Source organism: Telopea speciosissima, chromosome 7, assembly GCF_018873765.1.
Source record: "Telopea speciosissima isolate NSW1024214 ecotype Mountain lineage chromosome 7, Tspe_v1, whole genome shotgun sequence".
Classification (NCBI taxonomy): domain Eukaryota; kingdom Viridiplantae; phylum Streptophyta; class Magnoliopsida; order Proteales; family Proteaceae; genus Telopea; species Telopea speciosissima.
The window spans coordinates 58,349,908-58,369,169 of record NC_057922.1 but is presented as its reverse complement, the minus strand read 5'-3'; the positions used below and the strand labels follow the sequence as shown (position 1 = coordinate 58,369,169).

Here is a 19,262-nt window from a genome sequence, read left to right as displayed (position 1 = left end):
ATGGTTTCTTACTGTTTCTGTTTGAGTTTGTCATTTTTGTTCTCTACTTCAATTTGTAGAGAGAGAGAGATGCAAACATAGAAGTAGAGATGGCTGAAAAAGCTAGAATTTTGGAAGCTGTGGATTTGGTACTAGATCTGAACTGCAGATCTCTTGATTGTTTTAATTAAAATGGTTGCAGGCTATTTTTGGATGATCTCTTGACGGATTTGGACTTCTTGAGTGCAGGAGAACAGACTGTTGGAAGAAGTTCTTAGAATTTGAAATGAAGCAGGGACTTCGTGAGTGCAGGAGAACATATAGTATAAAAAAATATGAAAAACTGTGGTTGGGGTAACCTGGTTTTCATGGGAGAAGTCAGAGACTTGATTGATCGAGAGACAATTTTTTCTTGTTCTGAGACTCTTTCCAGCTACTGCCACTGTACAGAAGAAAAAGAAGTCAATCAGCAGTAGATGGTTCTATTTTACGGTCGATGGGCAAGCTAGGAAATGGTAAAAACAGGGGCAACCAGGATCAATCAGGGTCGGGTTGGGCTGAGTTGGGCCCGGTAGGGCTATGATATCCTGGGCCGGGCTTGGGCTGAGCTAAGGGGGCCCAGGGTTGGGCAGGGGCTAAAAAACAAAGCCCAACCCCTAGGTACAACACTCATCTAAACCAAGGATTTAAGTATCATAATTTAGGAGCGGATTGGCCACCACCGCTACAAATTGGATTCCAAGTCAACTTGGGCATATATATTGGTTGTATTAGCCAAATCAACCAGAAAGTTGGATCTTCCATTAGAAAGTGTCCAAAAAAAATCCACAAAAAGTAAGGGAAAATGGAAACCATTAGTTTTATAAAAAAAAAATTAAGAAAATCAGACGCCAGTTGTAATTATTATGAGGGACTATGTGGGGACTACGAGACTGAGATCCTTGCTCAAAGTGTCCAAGCCATGATTAATAAAGATCATGAAACAGAGAGCTAAGCATGCTTGATCCATGGCTCCTTCTGGTTATCACCCAGAAACTTCTTTTTTGAATCTGTAACTGTCACTATTTTAGAGCTTTAAAGTTGCTTATTCGAGTACTTAAGCTTTCTTAAAAGTACAGGATGAAGAGAGAAGCGATTGTGAAGCAGTATTGGTGATGGCTCATGGCATCATTGGAAGGTGAAAATGGAGGAGTTGTTTGATCCACAGATTTGAAGTTCAAACATGAGTTTCATCCAAAAAACCTCACAAGGGAGTAGATCTAGGGTTTGGTTTATCTTCTTTTTCTGGATTGTGGAAGAACCAACTCAAATTGAAAACCCCAAGCTCCAAATCTCCCCAAACCTTTCTCTTTTGTGTGATTTCCAAGTTGGAATGTGTTCAGCAGCAAAAAAGATCTAGAACTTGAATGGAGTGAGAGATATAAGTAAAAAAGTCAATTGCAGAAATGCCCAGTCGTTCACCAATTACTGTTTGACTGGATCGGGTGACTCACCCGATATGACCAAGTTAAGGCAGAACCCAAGTTAACTGGACCAAAATAACCGATCCGATAACAATCCCTAAATCCATGATCGGAACAGTGACAAAGTACCACTATATAAACATACCACTGCTCAGAAGATTGTTTATTACCAAAATCTCTTAGCACCACCAACGGGCCAGGAATACAAATAGGCGCTCCAACCACATATAACATCAAACAAGCAGAAAGAAGATGGATCGCATCCAGTGGTTCACTCAATATGTGCATTAATAATTACAGTGTTATATACGCACAAGTACAAATCCAGTTGTCTCATCATTGTTTTAGTTAACATGGTTGACAAAAGAAAGAGATCATCATCCATAGTTACGAAAATGTCAATAGCATAGTATTAAATCTCGTTTCGGCAGGCCATTTCGCCTTGACCGAAATTTCGCCGAAATTTTAGTCTTTTTTGTGCAAGATTTCAGTTGGTCATTTCGGTGGGTTTTAGGCCAAATTAAGGCCTGAAACTTCATGGAAACCTTATTTTAGTCTATATAAACACATGTAAATGTTCATATGGCAAAAATAGTCACCCAAAGTGGTGTTTTGGATTTGCACCCAAAGTATTTGGTCGAATCCTAATGTACAATTACACATTGTTTAAGTACTAGAGGACATAATAAGCACTTTAAACAAGTAAATCATACAAACATCAGAGTCAATGACTTAGAATATTATGTACATAATTTGGATGACATCAATACACTCTCCTAATACAAGTCAAGTGTCTCCTAATAATAATTATTGTGTCGTCCAGGATCGATCCCACTCATAGTCCGATGGACCCAACGTGCATTGTCCTCTGACTGTAGGACATATGAATGTCACGTCATAGTCTAGGAGAAGAAACGAGTAAAGTCCTCCACAGTTGCCATGTAAATTGCATCATTGACATACTGAAGGTAACCAATCCTAGGATATGGGTCACCAAAATATAAAGAACTACCCACTAATCCACTGTGATACGACGCCTCTGGGAGCATGTACAGGTACAGTTGGTGGGTTGGGTAGGAGAAAATGTCGTCCATAAAAGACAATCCAATACGTCCCTCTGTCCACTAATGTATAATATATACAGAAAAACAAATTCGACACCGTGAGGTTGTAGATCGGCCTCCGATGTCTGACATATAATAAATTTATCACTAACCAACATGTATTGATCATATGTTTTTCAGAAAAAAAAAAAAACATTTTTGGAGAATATGGTTAACCTAAAATAGTAGAACAAGCTTCAATGATGTTCTAGGAAGCTTCAATGATGTGTTTCCCAAGTGATTACGGCATTGATGCGGCAAAAAATCGAAGAAGAAAGCTCAAAAATAGCAAGTTTCAGCTTCAAAAGTCTAAATGGGACAAACCATAGAGGTCTCGATCGAAATTTCGACCGAGGCTAAGAAGTTTTAGCCTTTTTATACTTGGGCTATGTAACATCTTTCTGAAATTTCGGGGAGATGTTACAAACAGTCGAAATTTTGACATCTCACCAAAATTTTGACCGAAACATTGTCTTTTTCATTTCGAACTCCCATTTCGTTTCGGCTCGACTGAAATTTCTGAGATTTCAACGAGATTTTGAACTATGGTCAATAGTACAAATAATAAAAAAGTATTGAACTCATGAAGCAACTAGAAACAGTATCAGTATTGTATTGTGTCACAGAAGCTACCTACGTATCAAGGCATCAATAGATGGAATAGTTGTGTAGATTGTAGAACTATAAGAAGGTTTCTAGGTCTATCCAACTTGATTTTGTAAACAGTGAAGTATATTACCAGCTATTGCTGCAAGGGTCATATCATCAGAGTAGCCACCATCTCGCAGTCCACTAACCACACCATGTAGGTCAAGTCTAAAATCATCTGCATGCATCTGAAATATGAACTAAAAAGTTAAGGGCAATGAAGTTTGAATTCAAGTGGCCACAAAAAAAATATGAGTAGAAAAAGTGATTACCATCATGCAACCTCCCCACAAAAAGAATGTTCTTCCACCAGTGGCAAACCCCATTGAGCAAGGCTAAATTCAAGAGCAGGAAAAACAGAAATTACATATGAGCAACAAGGAAATGAACAAAAAGGCTACCTAGCAAGTAACACAAACACATGCATTTTAGAACTTTGAATAACTTATCCAACTCTCCCCCTACTTTGCCAGAGATGAAGAGAAATAGAAATCAATAAAATCTCATGATTCAAAAGAAGAATGAACAGAACAAATAGACAGAGATTCTGCGGCATGGGAAGCAAAGAATGTCACGCTAATGATTTTTTACCAAAGACCAAAGCTTGATATCTATGACCAAATGGAAAATTGCAGTCATAAATTCATTAACCTTTTTTTTTCTGGCATTCCATTCACTTTTCTTCATTCCTCTATTTTAAGCATTCTATGGACTTTGATCCATTAGAAGTAGTATGTTGCATCATGGCTTATCTCAGCATATCTTGAAATTGTCAAGTGTATCCCAACTGTTAAGAGGTGTTAGTGCCGGCAGGGGTATTTTGTACTGTACTGTTATGTTATAATTTTATTCTTATGTGTAAATTACACATAAGTTATAGACCTGTCCTTAGTTTTAATTTTACAAATATTGCATTTTGATAAAAAAAAATAAAATAAAAAAAATCAATATAACATCTCCCACTACCCACAGTTAGAAGGAATCTGTTTTTTCTCTAACCATGGGGTGTTGCCTCTCCACTTTCTCTTCTCCTGTCGTTCTCTAGTTCAATCTTCACCTTATTTTCTCTCTTTCTTCATGAACAGGTACTGATATCAACTTATCAAGTTCCAATACTGTCACACTAACTGTATCAATATCCACCTTAACTGGAGGCATGGAACAAAAACTCGACCGAAACCTGTCGAAACCACCGAGTTAACTCGGTTTCCCAGGTTTCCGAGACAAGTTGAAGCGGGATTTTATAAAATCCCTGGATTCGACCGGGTTTCGATGGTTTCAGCTGGTTTCGACCATATTTCAGTGGTTTCGACACATGCCCATCGAAACTAAGGGAAACTTGGCTCGAAACTAGGAGAGATAGGTATTTATGCCAGAAACCAGGACAGACACTAAGTATTTATGCCAAAAACTGCCAGAAATCAAGATAGACACTTAGTTATGCCTAATATCATTTAAGTTGTATTTGTATTTCATTTACTTAAGATATTATTCATAAATAAGCAAATACCCCCTATTTGAATCCAATAAAAATAGTTAAAAAATAAAATTCCAAAAGGAAAAAAAGCCAATCCCCTAGTTCAAGAACAAAAATTGGATTTTCGACGGTAGGTGCACTTTTCAACTTTCTAATGCTAGGGTTTTTCTCAATTCTAAAAATTCCATAAATCTTAATATGATAAAACATTGCTAAAAACCAAAAGTGCAGTAAAATATTCATTTGTTTTGATGTCCAAATTTTTTTTTTCATTCAGAGCGATTTTGACAGTATTCGCGCACACCAAATTAAGTTTGACCGGTACATAACTCCTTCAATATAAATCAGATTTAAGCAATCTTGGACATATTGGAAAGCTATCAAAACAAAGCTTTCTAACAAATCCAAGATTGCTTAAATCTCATTTATATTGAAGAATTATGTTCCGGTCAAACCTTATTTGATAACATGTCCAAGAACAATATACAGTATCAAACTTGGATTAAAACCACAAGTAATATTTTTAGTGTTCTCTATGTGAAACTAATGCATGGATTGAGTTTAAAATGTCAAAAATAGGCAGCACAACAAGAATCAGGGCAAAAAAACAATTTTTGGGCCTCGAAACCAAGGTTCGAGTTAGCCTGGAGAAAGTCCCAAGTTTCGACCGAGATATGGTCGAAACCGAGACGAACTTGTTTTCTGGCTGGTCGAAACCTAGTCGAAACCCGAATTTTAGAACCTTGACTGGAGGACACAAAAAGCTGCTTACACGCTGACCAATTTCAATCATAGGGAACCTTACAAAAGAATTCCAGTTAAATCATTACCCATTCATAAATTATCCTATTAAATCTCTCTCAAGCACAGCCACCCCAGCTACAAACAAAAATTGACCACTGCTATCTGTGAGAGAGAGAGAGATTTGCCACATTAAAAGTTAAACAAGAGATCATCAATCCAATCGATCAAACCAGTAGTGAAGTTTAATTATTTTGATTAGATCGATTGGATTTCTACTTTTAAGTGATTTTGTAGAAATTACAGAAAATGGGTAACAAAGAGAACCCTTCCGAATAGAGAGCAATTCAAATGTCAAAGCTATGATTGAAATCTCACAAATACCCTTGGATAATTTTCATGTTTTGAGATCTAGCATTGAAAAATCAAGAAGCCTGAAACCCAACTTATGGAAACCATTACATTTCACCTTAGAGCCGTTGTTTACATAGTCTGAAAGAAAAGAGAAGACATTCTAAGACATACTATGCTACCAAAGGTAAATCTAGATGAGGTTGCACATATTCACAAAATGGGTTGTGATCAAGTCCACATGTGAGGTGTGTTGATTGAGTACTTATTACTTAAAACTGTAGATGAGTGAGGGTAATAGGATTTTTTATGGGTTTCTAGAAGCCTAAGCCTAAGGGATTAAGCTCAGAAACTCAGTTGAAAACCAGAATTACAGTGACAGGTTTAGAAACCAGATTTAAATTTAATAACAGAAAATCAAAAATTCAGATATGGTCCAAAGTTGGTGGAAGGTCAACTATATGCAGACAAATAGTTTCCCAAAATCTGGCTCAAATATGTATAGATTAATCCTACTTGGGGTAGGATTCTAGAAACAAGGTTCAGAGCAGTAACCGAAACCAGTATAAATCAAGAAAATTTAGGCAACAATAAAAATGAACTGATTTGATGGATAAACAGTGATCAGGAACTGTAACAGCAAAAAAGATGAACCAGGAATTGAAAATCAGCCATGAAATTGAAGAATTCAGAAAATCCAAGTGAGAGAAGGATTTCTGGAAATCAGTGTAAATTTGGATCTTTAAGTTCAAAACAGTTGCAAAGTTTTTGACTTGTGAACAAGAATCAGCAAACTCGAATACTCAAAGAAACAATAGACTTCAACAATCTACACAGGAATAAAAAATAGAAAGCTTCAAAATACTGACCAGAACTGATGGATGAATAAAAGAATGGAAGAAAGACCGCGCTTTACTTACTCTAAAGGCCTCACTAGCTATTGCTTGGTTCTGGCACGCTAGCACTAATGACTTTATTCTGTGCTGAGGGAGTAGATTCTTTGCTTACATGCCTTTCTTAGTCGAACCAACCAACGGAGGCCACTTGTATCCGATGGATCATTTTAATCATCAATAAATGGTGTCAGTGGTCAACCAAACCACTGACCCTCAAACACGACTTGCCTAAGGTTGACACCTACTGCTCACCTATGTTTGCATTGCATCTCACAACACTATTCTGAATCACACAGAACATAGGAGCAAAGCCAAGCTTTATATTCATAAAATAAAATTCATATGCCTTAATGGCTGGTTACAAAAGTATATATATAATCTCCAAATATGACTCATAAGTCATAACATGACTAGAATTAACCTAAACCAACTAGTAATCAAACTGGCTACTTAATTGACCAATAAAGACTTAAACAACTGACTTAAGAACCTCCAGCTGTGTTTGGAGTCCTAAACCAACTAGGACTTGTTATAATCATGGTTCAAGAACTCGGTTTCGGTACTGGTCTCGCCCAGCCAAAAAAACGAGTTGGGCCGACATGTCGGCGAGTTGGTGAATTTTCTTTTTTTTGAACTCGAAGGCTGGTTTCAGTGGATTTTAGACCTAGTTTAGGCCTAAAACTTGGTACTCAGCCTATTTTAGGTCATTTAAACACAATGGCACTATCAGATTTTGCAAAAACAAAGTCCAAATAGGAGTTTCACTTCGGACCCTAGGTTGGTGGGCGACGACATACTAAAATACCCTATTCTACACATAATTTAGTAATAGAATGCATTCAATTAATGTAAAACAACTTAAATAAACATTAGAAATGTAAGGTAGGGTATTTTACATCAATCTTAACATATATGATGTACCTCTATCCTTCCAAGCCATGTTTCCGAAGCCAGTAAGGCTCCGACTGTGCCACATATGATTCCCATGTCAAATTGCTGCTGAAGAAATGCGTGTAATCTACCACACAGCTAGACTGTGCCACATAGGAAATGTAAAGTACGGTATTCGACATCAATCTTAACATATATGATGTACCTCTATCCTTCCAAGCCATGTTTCCGAAGCTAGTAAGGCTCAAACTGTGCCACATATGATTCCCATGTTAAAGTGTTGCTGAACAAATGCGTGTAGTCTACCACACAGCCTAGCCTAGCCTATGCCACATAGGATTCCCATGTCAAAGTGTTACTGAATAAATGGTTTACCTTCAAAATTTCTTCAAATTTGAGATGATTTGTAACAAATCTTGCAAGTTTGATGCAAGTAGGATGTTAATTGATGTCTCCGACAAGTTTTCCGTCGAAACAAGGTGGCTAAAGCTCAAAAATCAGCTCACCACTGGTTTCCTTGTCGAGTTCACCGAGACAGTCGAGTTTTTGTCGAGATCTCGACTGTCTCGGCCGAGATCTTTCCCCTTTTAAACATGGGTTTGATCCACATCTCGGTCAAACCGAGATCTCAACTGAGTCCGTGTAACTTTTTATTTTGCCTCCCATCTCGACTCGCTAATTGGAAGAAAAAAAAAAAAAAAACGAGTTTTAAGCGAGATCTCGCCAAGTTCTTGAACCCCATAATGAAAGAAAATCAACTCATATCATGACTGAACTTTTCTAGATTCCTAATCCAGACTGAACTCGGACACATAAACATAATCAAAATAGGAAAAGAAACTGAAAACAGAACTCTACCTATATAATACTGCATAGAAGACTAGGAATAGGATTCCTAGAGAAATTAGGAATTCTGAAATTCTTGAAACCAGACGTTGTTCTTCTCTTGGCACTGCTGCTAGTGCCCAAATACTGCATCAGTTTTGCAATTGTGAAGTTGGGTGTGAGCTTATGGAGATGATCCATCAGGACTGCATGGACATACTTTGGGGGTGGGTATTCCATTACATGGGAGGGTATATGACTCAATTTGATGCTGAAATTTGACAGATGGCCAATCCAGACCTTGACCTGCATAACCAACGATGGGAATTGCTAACATCATCTTGGAAGTAGGGCCATTTTCTGTTAGGTGTGATTTCGAAAGATCAATCCATAGATTTTCCCTTAAAAATATAAATTCTTCTCAGTAAAAGTGATCCTTAATAAGTTTAACAGACCAGCAAGAAACAACCAGAACCAAATTTTTGATAATCTTTGCCTTTGAGATGCTCAACTGAAGTTGTAAGAAAAATGAATTTGTTTTGTGTGTTCTTCCTGATGATAATGAAAAAATGCAACAGAGTAAAGCAATAACACATGCCAATTCACAACATTAGAAATATCAGAAACAAGACCAAAGCATAAAGTCAAAGATTCAGATGGTTTCATACCATATGATATTCATATATGCAGTAGCTCCCTAAACTTCCAGAAGGCAAATCAAGCGGGTATCCAGTTTGAATAAATATCTGCAGATAAGTACCAATAGAGTAAAGCAGTACAAGTTTTTCCTACTTCATGTTATGTGCAGAACATAAAAACCTGGAAGGAAGCTTTAAAAGTTTTTCTGAATTATAAAATGATTATAACATCAAAAGGGAAATAGGCTCTTTGGATGCAGTAACAAAAAGGTACAAAGCCCCCACCTCAGGATTTTTCACCATCTCTGCAGTAAGGGCTCCTATGGACCCAGGATGCAACCTAACGTCATCGTCAAGAAATAACACATACTTGCTGTCTTTATGCATCCTCTCCACCCCAACCTGCATAGTTAGACGCAACATGACTAATGGAACTGTTTGATTGAGAGGAATAATTAGACTGCCAGTGTGACAGCCCTACTTTATTTACAATAAGTGACATACAGGTACAAGTACAATAATGCCCCTATGGACAGATTTACCCTTATACCCATATTACAACACTCCCCCCTCAAGTTGGTGCATAAATGTCACACATGCCCTACTTGCACACTATAGAATGAAACAACTTACTACTTAAACCCTAGGTAAAAAAATCTGTTAACTGATCTCCAAATTTTACAATAGGAATGCATATCAATCCTTGATCTAACTTTTCTTTGATGAAATGACGATATATCTCCACATGCTTGGTGCAATCGTGTTGGACTGGCTTGTGAGCTATACTAATTGCAAACTTTCTGTCACAATAAAGCATTATAGGAAGGGAAACAAGAAGGTCCAAATTTTCAAGAGACCTTGAAGCCACATCAACTCGCAGATGCCATGAGACATGACAAGAAATTCAGCTTGAGCACTACACCGAGCAAAAACTGCCTGCTTCTTACTCCTCCAAGTAACCAAGTTGCCACCCACAAAAGTACCATAACTTGTGGTAGATCGTCGATAATCTAAAGAATTGGCCCAATCAGAATCGGTAAAGGCCTCAACTTGTAAATAACCATGGGAAGACAGGAGGATTTCCTTTCCTAGTGCAAACTTCAGGTAGCACAAGATCCAAAACACAGCTTCTAAGTGTGAAGAATAAGGATCATGCAGATACTGACTTACCAGACTAACAGCAAAGGCAATGTCTGGACGAGTGTGGGATAGGTAAATCGGCTTTCCAACCAATCGCTGATACTGACCCTTATCCACTAGATCACCGGTCTTGCTAGAAATATGAACATTTGCTTCAAGAGGAGCATTTGAAAGCTTAAAACCCAGCATCCCTGTTTCAAATAGAAGATCAAGAGTATATTTCATTGAGATAGGAAAATACCCTTGGTGGAGCGGGCAAAACCCCAATACTGACATTACCGAGAAAATAACATAGTTTACCTAGGTCCTTGATCTCAAACTCTTGACCAAGGTAAACCTTCACGCAAGAAATTTCCTCTATGTCACTTCCAATGACTTCAATGTCATCAACGTACACAATGAGAACAGCAACCTTAGAACCAGTCCGCTTAATGAACAAAGTGTGATCAGCGTTGCTTTGAGTGTATCCTATAGACACCAACTTTGTGGAATCTCCCAAACCAGGCATGAGGAGATTGCTTTCACCCATACAGGGCTCGGTTGAGCTTGCAAACCTTTCCCTTGGTTTTCTGACATAAGAAACCAAGAGGCATTTCCATGTACACTTCTTCCAGTTCACTATGAAGAAATGCATTCTTGAGTCTTGGCGTCAAGTTGTTGCAAATCCCATCCTAGATTCATAGCACAAGAAAGAATCACACGGATGGTGTTCATTTTTGCAATTGGTGTGAACATCTCCTAGTAATCTAAACTAAAGTCTGAGTAAATCCTCTTGCAACCAGCCTGGCCTTGTACCTGTCCACTGTCTCATCCATACTTTGCTTTATAGTGAAATTCCATTTGCAACTCATTGTCCTTTTCTATGGTGGAAGAGAGACCAGATCCCAGGTACCATTCTTTTTCAGGACTTGCATTTTTCTTCAATCATGGCTGCCTTCCACTGTGGTTCTGTGATAGCTTCCTACCAATTCTGGGGAATGGAAAAAGATGACAAGGAAGACACAAAGGTATGATATAAAGGAGAAAGAGAGTTGTACGAAACCACCTTAGCAATAAGGTGTTGAGTACAAGATCTCGTTCCCTTTCGAACAACAATGAGTAAGTCAATAGATGGATCAGAAATAATAGGATAATCAAAGTGAGTATTACTTGATAGAAAGTTAAGGCTAGGATCAGGAGATGACGATTGGCTAGATGGTGGTGTAGGTGTCAAAGGTGCCACTGAGGTGGTGTCTATTCGCTGCTCACGATGACGACAAACATATACTTTCATGGGCGGCTGAATATGAACATGTGTTTCCCCCTGAACTGAAGGAAATTGAGAGGTAGAGTCAGAGGCAAAACTAGGAACAGCCGGAGGCACATCTTCACTAAACATAAGTATCCCTGAAATTCATCTTCCCGTTTCTCGATGGCAGTAGCATCGGCAGTACAGGTTGCCTGAAAGGTGTCATAAAAGTCAAGCTCATGCCACAGACTACGCAACTCAGAATAGTATTGAAAAAGAGTTTAGTCTTTCTGCTTGGTCTCATGAAGCTTCTTGCACAGCTCATAAACACGGGCATCATTCCCAACCTGAGAGTATGTGTCTTGAACTGCTTTCCAAATCTTGGTTGTAGTACCCAATAGGAGATAACCTCGAGCAATCTGAGGTTGCATAGAGTTGATGAGAAAGGCCATTACCAAGGAGTTGTTAGAACTCCACTTCCACTGTAACGCATTAGTAGTAGGTTTTGTAGTTTCACCTGTCAAATGGAGAGATAACAGGAGCGAGACCATATCAAAAAATCGCTCCCATCCAATCAAACAGAGCAACAGGGAATGAAGGGAAATCATTATGAGTCCCAAAACTCGACCCTTCAATTCCAATTGATGCAGTAGAGTCAGACGACATAGTTACCACTCTGGTTGATGCAAAGAGCTTAGAACAATCGAAGGAGAGATGAAGCCTTGAAGGGATCGATGACCATCACAAAGGACTAACAAAAAATCGATAAGAGGGTTCAAAACCCTAAAAAAGTCGATCTAGGCCTCAAAACCCTGAAAAAGTCGATCTAGCTCCAAAACCATGAAAAAGTCGATTGGAACATTGGGTTGTCTTTGAATATTATTTAAGAGAGAACTGAGAACCCAATAGGAATAAGGATGACCCTCGGTGACCTAGGATAGACCTACCAAGAGCAACTGTGGAAGATGAGAAAGAGAAAAGTGTTGAGAGAAGTCAGAGAAGAGAAGGAGAAAGGCGGAAGGTGCAAACCGAGAGAGGAAAAGAGAGAGATAGAGTCGACGGCGGCTAGGACTGGGATCCCGAGGTGGATCTCTGCTTTGATACCATGTTTGATTGAGAGAAATAATTAGACTGCCAGTGTGACAAACCTACTTTATTTATAATAAGTGACATACAGGTACAGTACAACTAAAGCTGCCTACAAAGCCGGGCTCAGCGAATCAAGCAGTGAGACTTTAAAATACAGGCCAGCAAGAGCCAAAGTGCTGATGTCGAGCGGAATTGAGAGTAAGAATTTGATCACTGGTGCCTCTTCCTGTAAACTTCTATTGAGTCTTTGGTCTCATAGCTAATGCCCTTACGGACAGATTTACCCTTATACCCAAATTACAGTCATATTACAACAGGAATATTAAGGAAAAACAACCTCTTAGACATGATGAATACATTAATTAAAAAAACACTTGACATTGTCGATGTCAGCAAGTACCAGAACTGCAAAAAATGAGAACAGAGAGGAAAGAAAGAAAGGCGAGCATCATGGGAAAGAGAATGAGTGAATAAGGTTCACTTACTCGTCATATGCATATTAATGTATAACAAAACTTCAAAGGACTAAAACAGCCTTACAAACTTCATTACAAAACATAATATTAACAAACCTTAAACCCAACAAACCCAGAACACCCAGTTTCAATGTAGAACCCTCTAAATTTTAATAAGTTGTCCCATTCCTCTATCAATCATGTCACAATGCAGAGTCCCAGCCTTAGGTAAATGAACATCTTTCTGCTGAAATATTATGGCATCATGTACGTAGAAAATCCTATTTTACATCAAGCGGAATCAGACAACTCTTTTTAGTTTCGGAATGAAAATTCATATTCAAATCCACATCATGCCATATTGCAGAATCCCTAATGCACTTCTAACCCTGAACCACTGAGATCCAGTGGGAGATCAGCTTGCGACAGGATCACAGGAAAAGGGGCAAACAACATTTGAGAGAATTCAAATATCGGAAATCAAAGAGTCTGATTTAGCCAATAAATTGGTCAAAGGTCAATTAATAGGGCAGAACAACTTCTCAAAATTTGATTTGGATCTGATGGTTAGATCTGAAGTTATGGTTTAATCCTGCTGAGAAAGGTATCTAGAAACAGAATCTGAGAACAATAAATCAAAAGCAGATGTTAGAAGAATTAATTCAGCAGCCAAAGATGATCAGAACTGCAACAAGACTCAGCAATAACAATAAAATACCAATCTGAAACAAGATTCAGAATTCGATTCAAACAGAGAGAATTAAGAAATCCGAGTGGAACTAGGATTCCATGAAATCAATAAAAAGATCCAATTTAAAAACAGCAATAATAAGATTTAAAACTGATGTCAAGATCTAAAACAGAATTCAAAAATCAGATTCTAGGACTGAGATATTCAAAATTCCTAATTGAAGAAGGATTCTTAGAAAACAATGAAAATATTGGATTTTGATCATTGATTCTGAAAATAGAGTTTAATAATGATGTCAAAATTAAAATCTGAAGTTATAGAACAAGAAACGCAACTAACCGGTCAATAATTAACTAAGAACAGAATAGGTAAGTATGTGCAGGATAGAGAATATGAACTGACCTGAGGACTGGGGGAAAAAAAGATAAGATAGAGAAAAGGATAAGATCAGGAATCACCACCTGATCTACAGGGTTGGAATCAACACCAGTACCCCAACCTTGGAATCACCACCAGGTGATGCAGTTGCAAGGCTGGACCAGCTTGACCGAGTCTGGAAACACAAGTCGAGAAGAACAAGGTCCAAACCTGGGTTCTGGTCACATAGGGGGGTAAATAGTGGTTTTCAATTGTTTAGGGGTTATTTTGTCATTTGACATTATTTTTATTTTGATTTCCTATTTAGCCAACAGAGATGTGTTGGAGTTTGTTTCAAACTCTAGCACTGTTTCAGAGTTCGTTTAGGAGTTTTTTTCTTCTATATATAAGAGTAACCAACAATTGGGGAATAGAGTTGTTTGAAATAGTTTATCTACGTCCGAGTGAACTACACAATATCCATATCACTGATTTGATTCTTGAGTTGTCCTTTAATCCATTTTCTTTCTTATTATTCTTGCTACTGCTTCCCCTTTGTTCCTGCCATTTGCATTACAACTGGATTAGAAAAACATTGTTAAAACTCCCAAGTTATTAACTCATTTGGCCTGAAATTTTATGGAGTGTTCGTAAATCACCATGCGAACCAGCCTGAACCAAGTTGGGTGTGTGAGATTTGAACCCATCTTCAAGGCTGTTACTATTTATTCCGCCCAGAACAGTTTCAGAGATTTTTCTTAATTTTTTTTGTTGATTATTGGATCTGCTATTGGTTAGGGGCTGATATCTTAACCCTAAATCCTTGACTCATTTGGAATCTTTGGTGAGGAGCAGTATCATTCCCAAGAACAGCCTCCTCTACCGTGTTCTGTTTTGTTGGAGTAAGAAGAAGACTGATTCTTCCTAATTGCAAACAAGGCCAGATACTTGTTGATTACACAAATTTGATTTGGATCTGATGGCTAGATCTGAAGTTATGACCTAATCCTACTAAGAATATGATTCTAAAAACAAAATCTTAGAACAGTAAATTGATAGCAGATGTTACAGGAATTAGTTCAACAGCCAAAGATGATCAGAACTGCAATAATAGAATAGATACCAATCTGAAATGAGAATCAGAGTTCGGTTCAAAATAGATAGAATTAAGAGATAGAATGGAATTAGGATTCCCTGAAATCAGTAGAAACATCTGAATTTGAAAACATAAAAAAATTAAAGTTAAAGCTAATATCCAGATTTGAAAATAGAAATTCAAATATTCTAGGAGACTAGGACTGAGAAATTCAGCATTCCTACTTGAAGAAGGATTCTTAGAAAACAATGAAAAGATTGGGTATTGATGACTAATTCTGAAAAGAGAGTTTAATAATGATGTACTGAGTTGAAATCTGAAGTTATAGAACAAAAAATACAACTACATATCAATAATTAACTAAGAACAGAATAGAAAAGTGGTGCAATCTAGGGTTCAATAACCCTGATTATAGGTCGCTACGGCCCACCAAAGCAATAAGAATTCAAAGGTAAGGAACTATTGCAAATCTGTATATAATTTGAAGTTTAGAGCCCTATGGTGAAGGGTAAACAAGAGCATGGATAGAACAGTGATTTAGTTCAAGGAAGGTTTTGGTATTCAAAATAAAGAGGAGAGAATCAGAAACAATTTTAATGAAAGGTGGGCATATTCATAAATACCAGGAATTAGGGTCTGTAACATCAAAAGAAGAGGTCTTCTTCTTCAACCTCAAAACCTCATGATGGATTTCAGAACCAATGGTAAACCTGGTACCGTTCGAATGAAAGAACTCATCCATATGGGCTTCATGAAAGTGAAAATGTAGATCTAGGTTTCTGATCCACAGCCCTATGAAATCCAACAATCAAACACTTGAAGCAGCAGCTTGATAATTAATAAAAAAAAATTCTAAAATCAGAGGAGGCGATAGCTTCAAAACCAGGTTTATTGTCAAATCGATAGCTCACAGATGAGTTCTTAGGGACTGATATCCTGGGATTTGAATAGCCCGAGGGAAGGCAGTCTATTCCCAAAATCTTAGACCAAATGGGGCTGTTATGATGTGTATGCAGATCTTCTTTCTATTCCAACAGTACTGCCAGCAGAGGAAGAGAAACAGAAATCAAAAATAAAAGACATGAAAAGAAGAAAGAGAACAAGTAAGAAGGAATAGGAGTAGGGGGGATTAAGGAAGGATTGCACCTGAAACAAGAGAGGAGATCAGGAGGGAGGAGACAGAATTGCACACCACAGCTCTTGGCAGCAATACTATAAAAATACTTCATTCAAAAATCCAACTATATAAAGAGGAAAAGACACCTGCTTGTAACTTGAAACTGGAAGCAGATTTAACACAAACTTTAACTCTACTAATGTATCTAACTTCAACATAATAAAATAAAATAAAATTTCAAATTACAAAACTATCCCTAATTAACCCTACATATAACCATGGTTCTTAATCTCGGTTTTAAGAAGGTCCCAGACGAAATCAAGGGTCGAAACTGATTTGTAACAGGTTTCGCAAGTTTTGGCACTTGGTTTCGACCAAGAGCTAGGGTTTCACAAGTCTCAACACTGCCAAAGGGGTTTTGCTAACAATTTGCAGTTTTTTGCCAAAACACTTGACTTGTCCTACTTTTTGCTAAAAACTTGCAGTTTTTTTTTTGCATGATTGGTGCTTGAAGGTAATGGTTTTTTCCACAAATCTAATTTTTGGAAGAATTAGTACATAGACATAATGCTAGGAACAAAATGTATCATGGGATACATATGTGCGTAGCACTTAGTTACTAAATCTATTAGTTTCTATTTTAGTTATTCTTGCATGTGGCTGAACTATAAAGCCTAGTTGTTTCTAATTTTAGTTACCTTCTATTTTAGTTAGGTTTTAGTAGTTTCTATTTCCCTACTTTTTATTTTCAGTTAGTTTCTATTTTAGAAAGTTTCTATTTTTATCGTAGCTTCCCCCTAAGCTATTAATAGGCCCCCTATTGTAAGGAAGGAGCAGATTTGCAGAACAGAATTTTCAGGCCATGTTGGCATCGGTTATGGGAGTAATTCCTTGTTTCAACAGCTGAGATAGCTGTGGGTGAGAGACCCAGGCTGAGAGAGCCATTCCCCTACCCCTCCCCCCCCCCCCCTTTCTTCTATCTTTTCTCCCTTCTCCTCTATTCTTCACCTTTTGTTCGATCCCTTATAGTCACTGCTGCTGTGAGACACCAATTACTGTTGCTCCTACACTCTTGAAGACTTGAATCAATCATAAACAAATCCAAGTGCTGCTGCTGCTGCTGTACCCATCGGTTGAAGACCCCTACTGCTCCTGCAATTCAGTCTTGCTGCTGCAACTTGTAAAGATCATAACTCCGCAACCACTGCTCAGAATTGTCTGAGTTTTGGAGGACCGATCCCTGTCAAGGAGACCTACACTCGATCCCAACCTAAGACCCTGCTGCTGGTTGGTTTGGCCTGTAGGCCTTAACCTTCTATTTTGGTGCAACTGCTGTATCTCTCAACCTCACCATCAGAACTGAATGAAACTTTCGGCATAGTTTCTCCTCCACACAAACAGCACTCACCTGAGTTTGGTTCTATTATATTGACTGGTTTGGTTTCTACAGGCTGATCCATACTAATTTTATGACCTGTTGATAACCTGTGATCAGGTCACCCTATTATGTTCCTGTTTGGAGGGTTTGTTGAACACCCTAGATCTTGCACTCAACCTCGCTATCAGCCCTATTGAGTGGCTGGATTTTGGATCACAACCCAGGCCTTACATCTGAGTTTCGGCCCTTACTTAAACCCTGCTGTTGGGGTTATTCTAGTTGACTGCTGTGCATTATTGTGGATTTATTTGGGACTAAATTAACCTAATTTAGTCTTACATTACCATCCCTGTGATTGGTGTACGCCGCAAGCCTACCGAAAGCTGGCGACATGCCCAACCCTCTCCCCAACAATACAAAATAAGGAATAGGACTCTTAACTACACCCCACAAATTAAGTAATTAATAAATCCCATATCATTATTCCTACCCCTTTTTTAGGCCCATTAAAGCAGCCTATTACAATAAACACCCATATTGGAAACAGTCTCTCTGCAAAGGCAGGGGTAAGACTGCACACATTATGACCCTCCCCAGACCCCGCAGTGGCGGGAGCCTCGTGCATTGGATACGCCTTTTTTATTACAATAAACACCCATTGGACCAAAGGCTCAACATGTAAAGAACCCAACCCAAGGCTTGTTTCCACTAAAATAAGCTCACTTCTGTGTTTTATCTGCATCAGTCCCTCCCTAAGACAAATGAGCATCCTGTTGCTGAAACAGTATGAGGCCCGTGCACATACAAAATTCTAAGTAACATGAAATTTAAATAGACAACTCTTTTCAGTCTGGAAGTGAAATTCCAAAATGCAAAATCATTAAAATTGAAGGAATAAAAAACATGGCACATCTCATAAAGTATTAAACAATCTAAGCTTTCACATGTAAGGAAGATACTGGCAGTAAAGTTGAAAACTTAACATACTAACTGATTATGAATTTTCTGGCTGCATGTTGTTGACAAACCAGCCACAACAATCTTTACATCAACACTGTCCTGTAACCATTTAACAAGAAAAAGATCAGGAACAAAAAAAAAGGGGAAAAAGAAAACAAATCCAACATGTGGCTAAATGAAAATTTACCACAAGGTGCTACAGTACAAATGAAACAGAGCATGATGAATATGACTCATTTTTAGAAAACCTAGGTCAGCTTTCAACATGAAAGAAAATAACACACACATGTTCTCACGCCAATATCCACATAAATTTAAGAGGTATCCTTAGTAGGTTAGAGACAACTCTTTCCGGCAAGCTGCAGCCCTTTGCTGTGCCTCTCACTCTCTTGGAAAATCAAGCAATGATTTTTTAGCCAGGCTGTACTGGAAAAAAAATTATCCAGTTTAAGGCCTAGAAATCGTAGCTAGCCAAGGCAACAGGCCGACAGGGTAGTAGGTCATATAGCTACAATTTTAAAAGATACCAGATATAAAATGGAAAGGTAACTGGGCTATATCAAGCAAGTCAAACTGTTGGCTCAAACCAGCTTGACCCAATGACATCATCATGTAAAAATACGAATCTCCTCCACACTCACCCTTTCATGTTTAACTTGGTTAGTATGTAACACCTATCACCAGAACCCTCCCAATATCAAGGTCATGACTCCAAATTAATATCAAATAGCTTAAAGCT

General features: G+C 38.1%; 1 protein-coding gene across 2 annotated transcripts in view; it reads right to left on the bottom strand.

The window, feature by feature from the left end:
• LOC122668152 overlaps window positions 1-19,262 on the bottom strand; it is a 38,542-nt gene that overhangs the window by 16,374 nt on the left and 2,906 nt on the right. For both annotated transcript variants that reach the window (XM_043864739.1, XM_043864738.1), the window contains exons 5-9: window positions 18,551-18,622; window positions 9,298-9,414; window positions 9,043-9,120; window positions 3,466-3,528; window positions 3,285-3,381 (exon numbers count right to left, since the gene is read on the bottom strand). In XM_043864739.1, coding sequence (XP_043720674.1) covers window positions 3,285-3,381; window positions 3,466-3,528; window positions 9,043-9,120; window positions 9,298-9,414; window positions 18,551-18,622 — 427 coding nt within the window. The remainder of the gene's footprint in view (window positions 1-3,284; window positions 3,382-3,465; window positions 3,529-9,042; window positions 9,121-9,297; window positions 9,415-18,550; window positions 18,623-19,262) is intronic.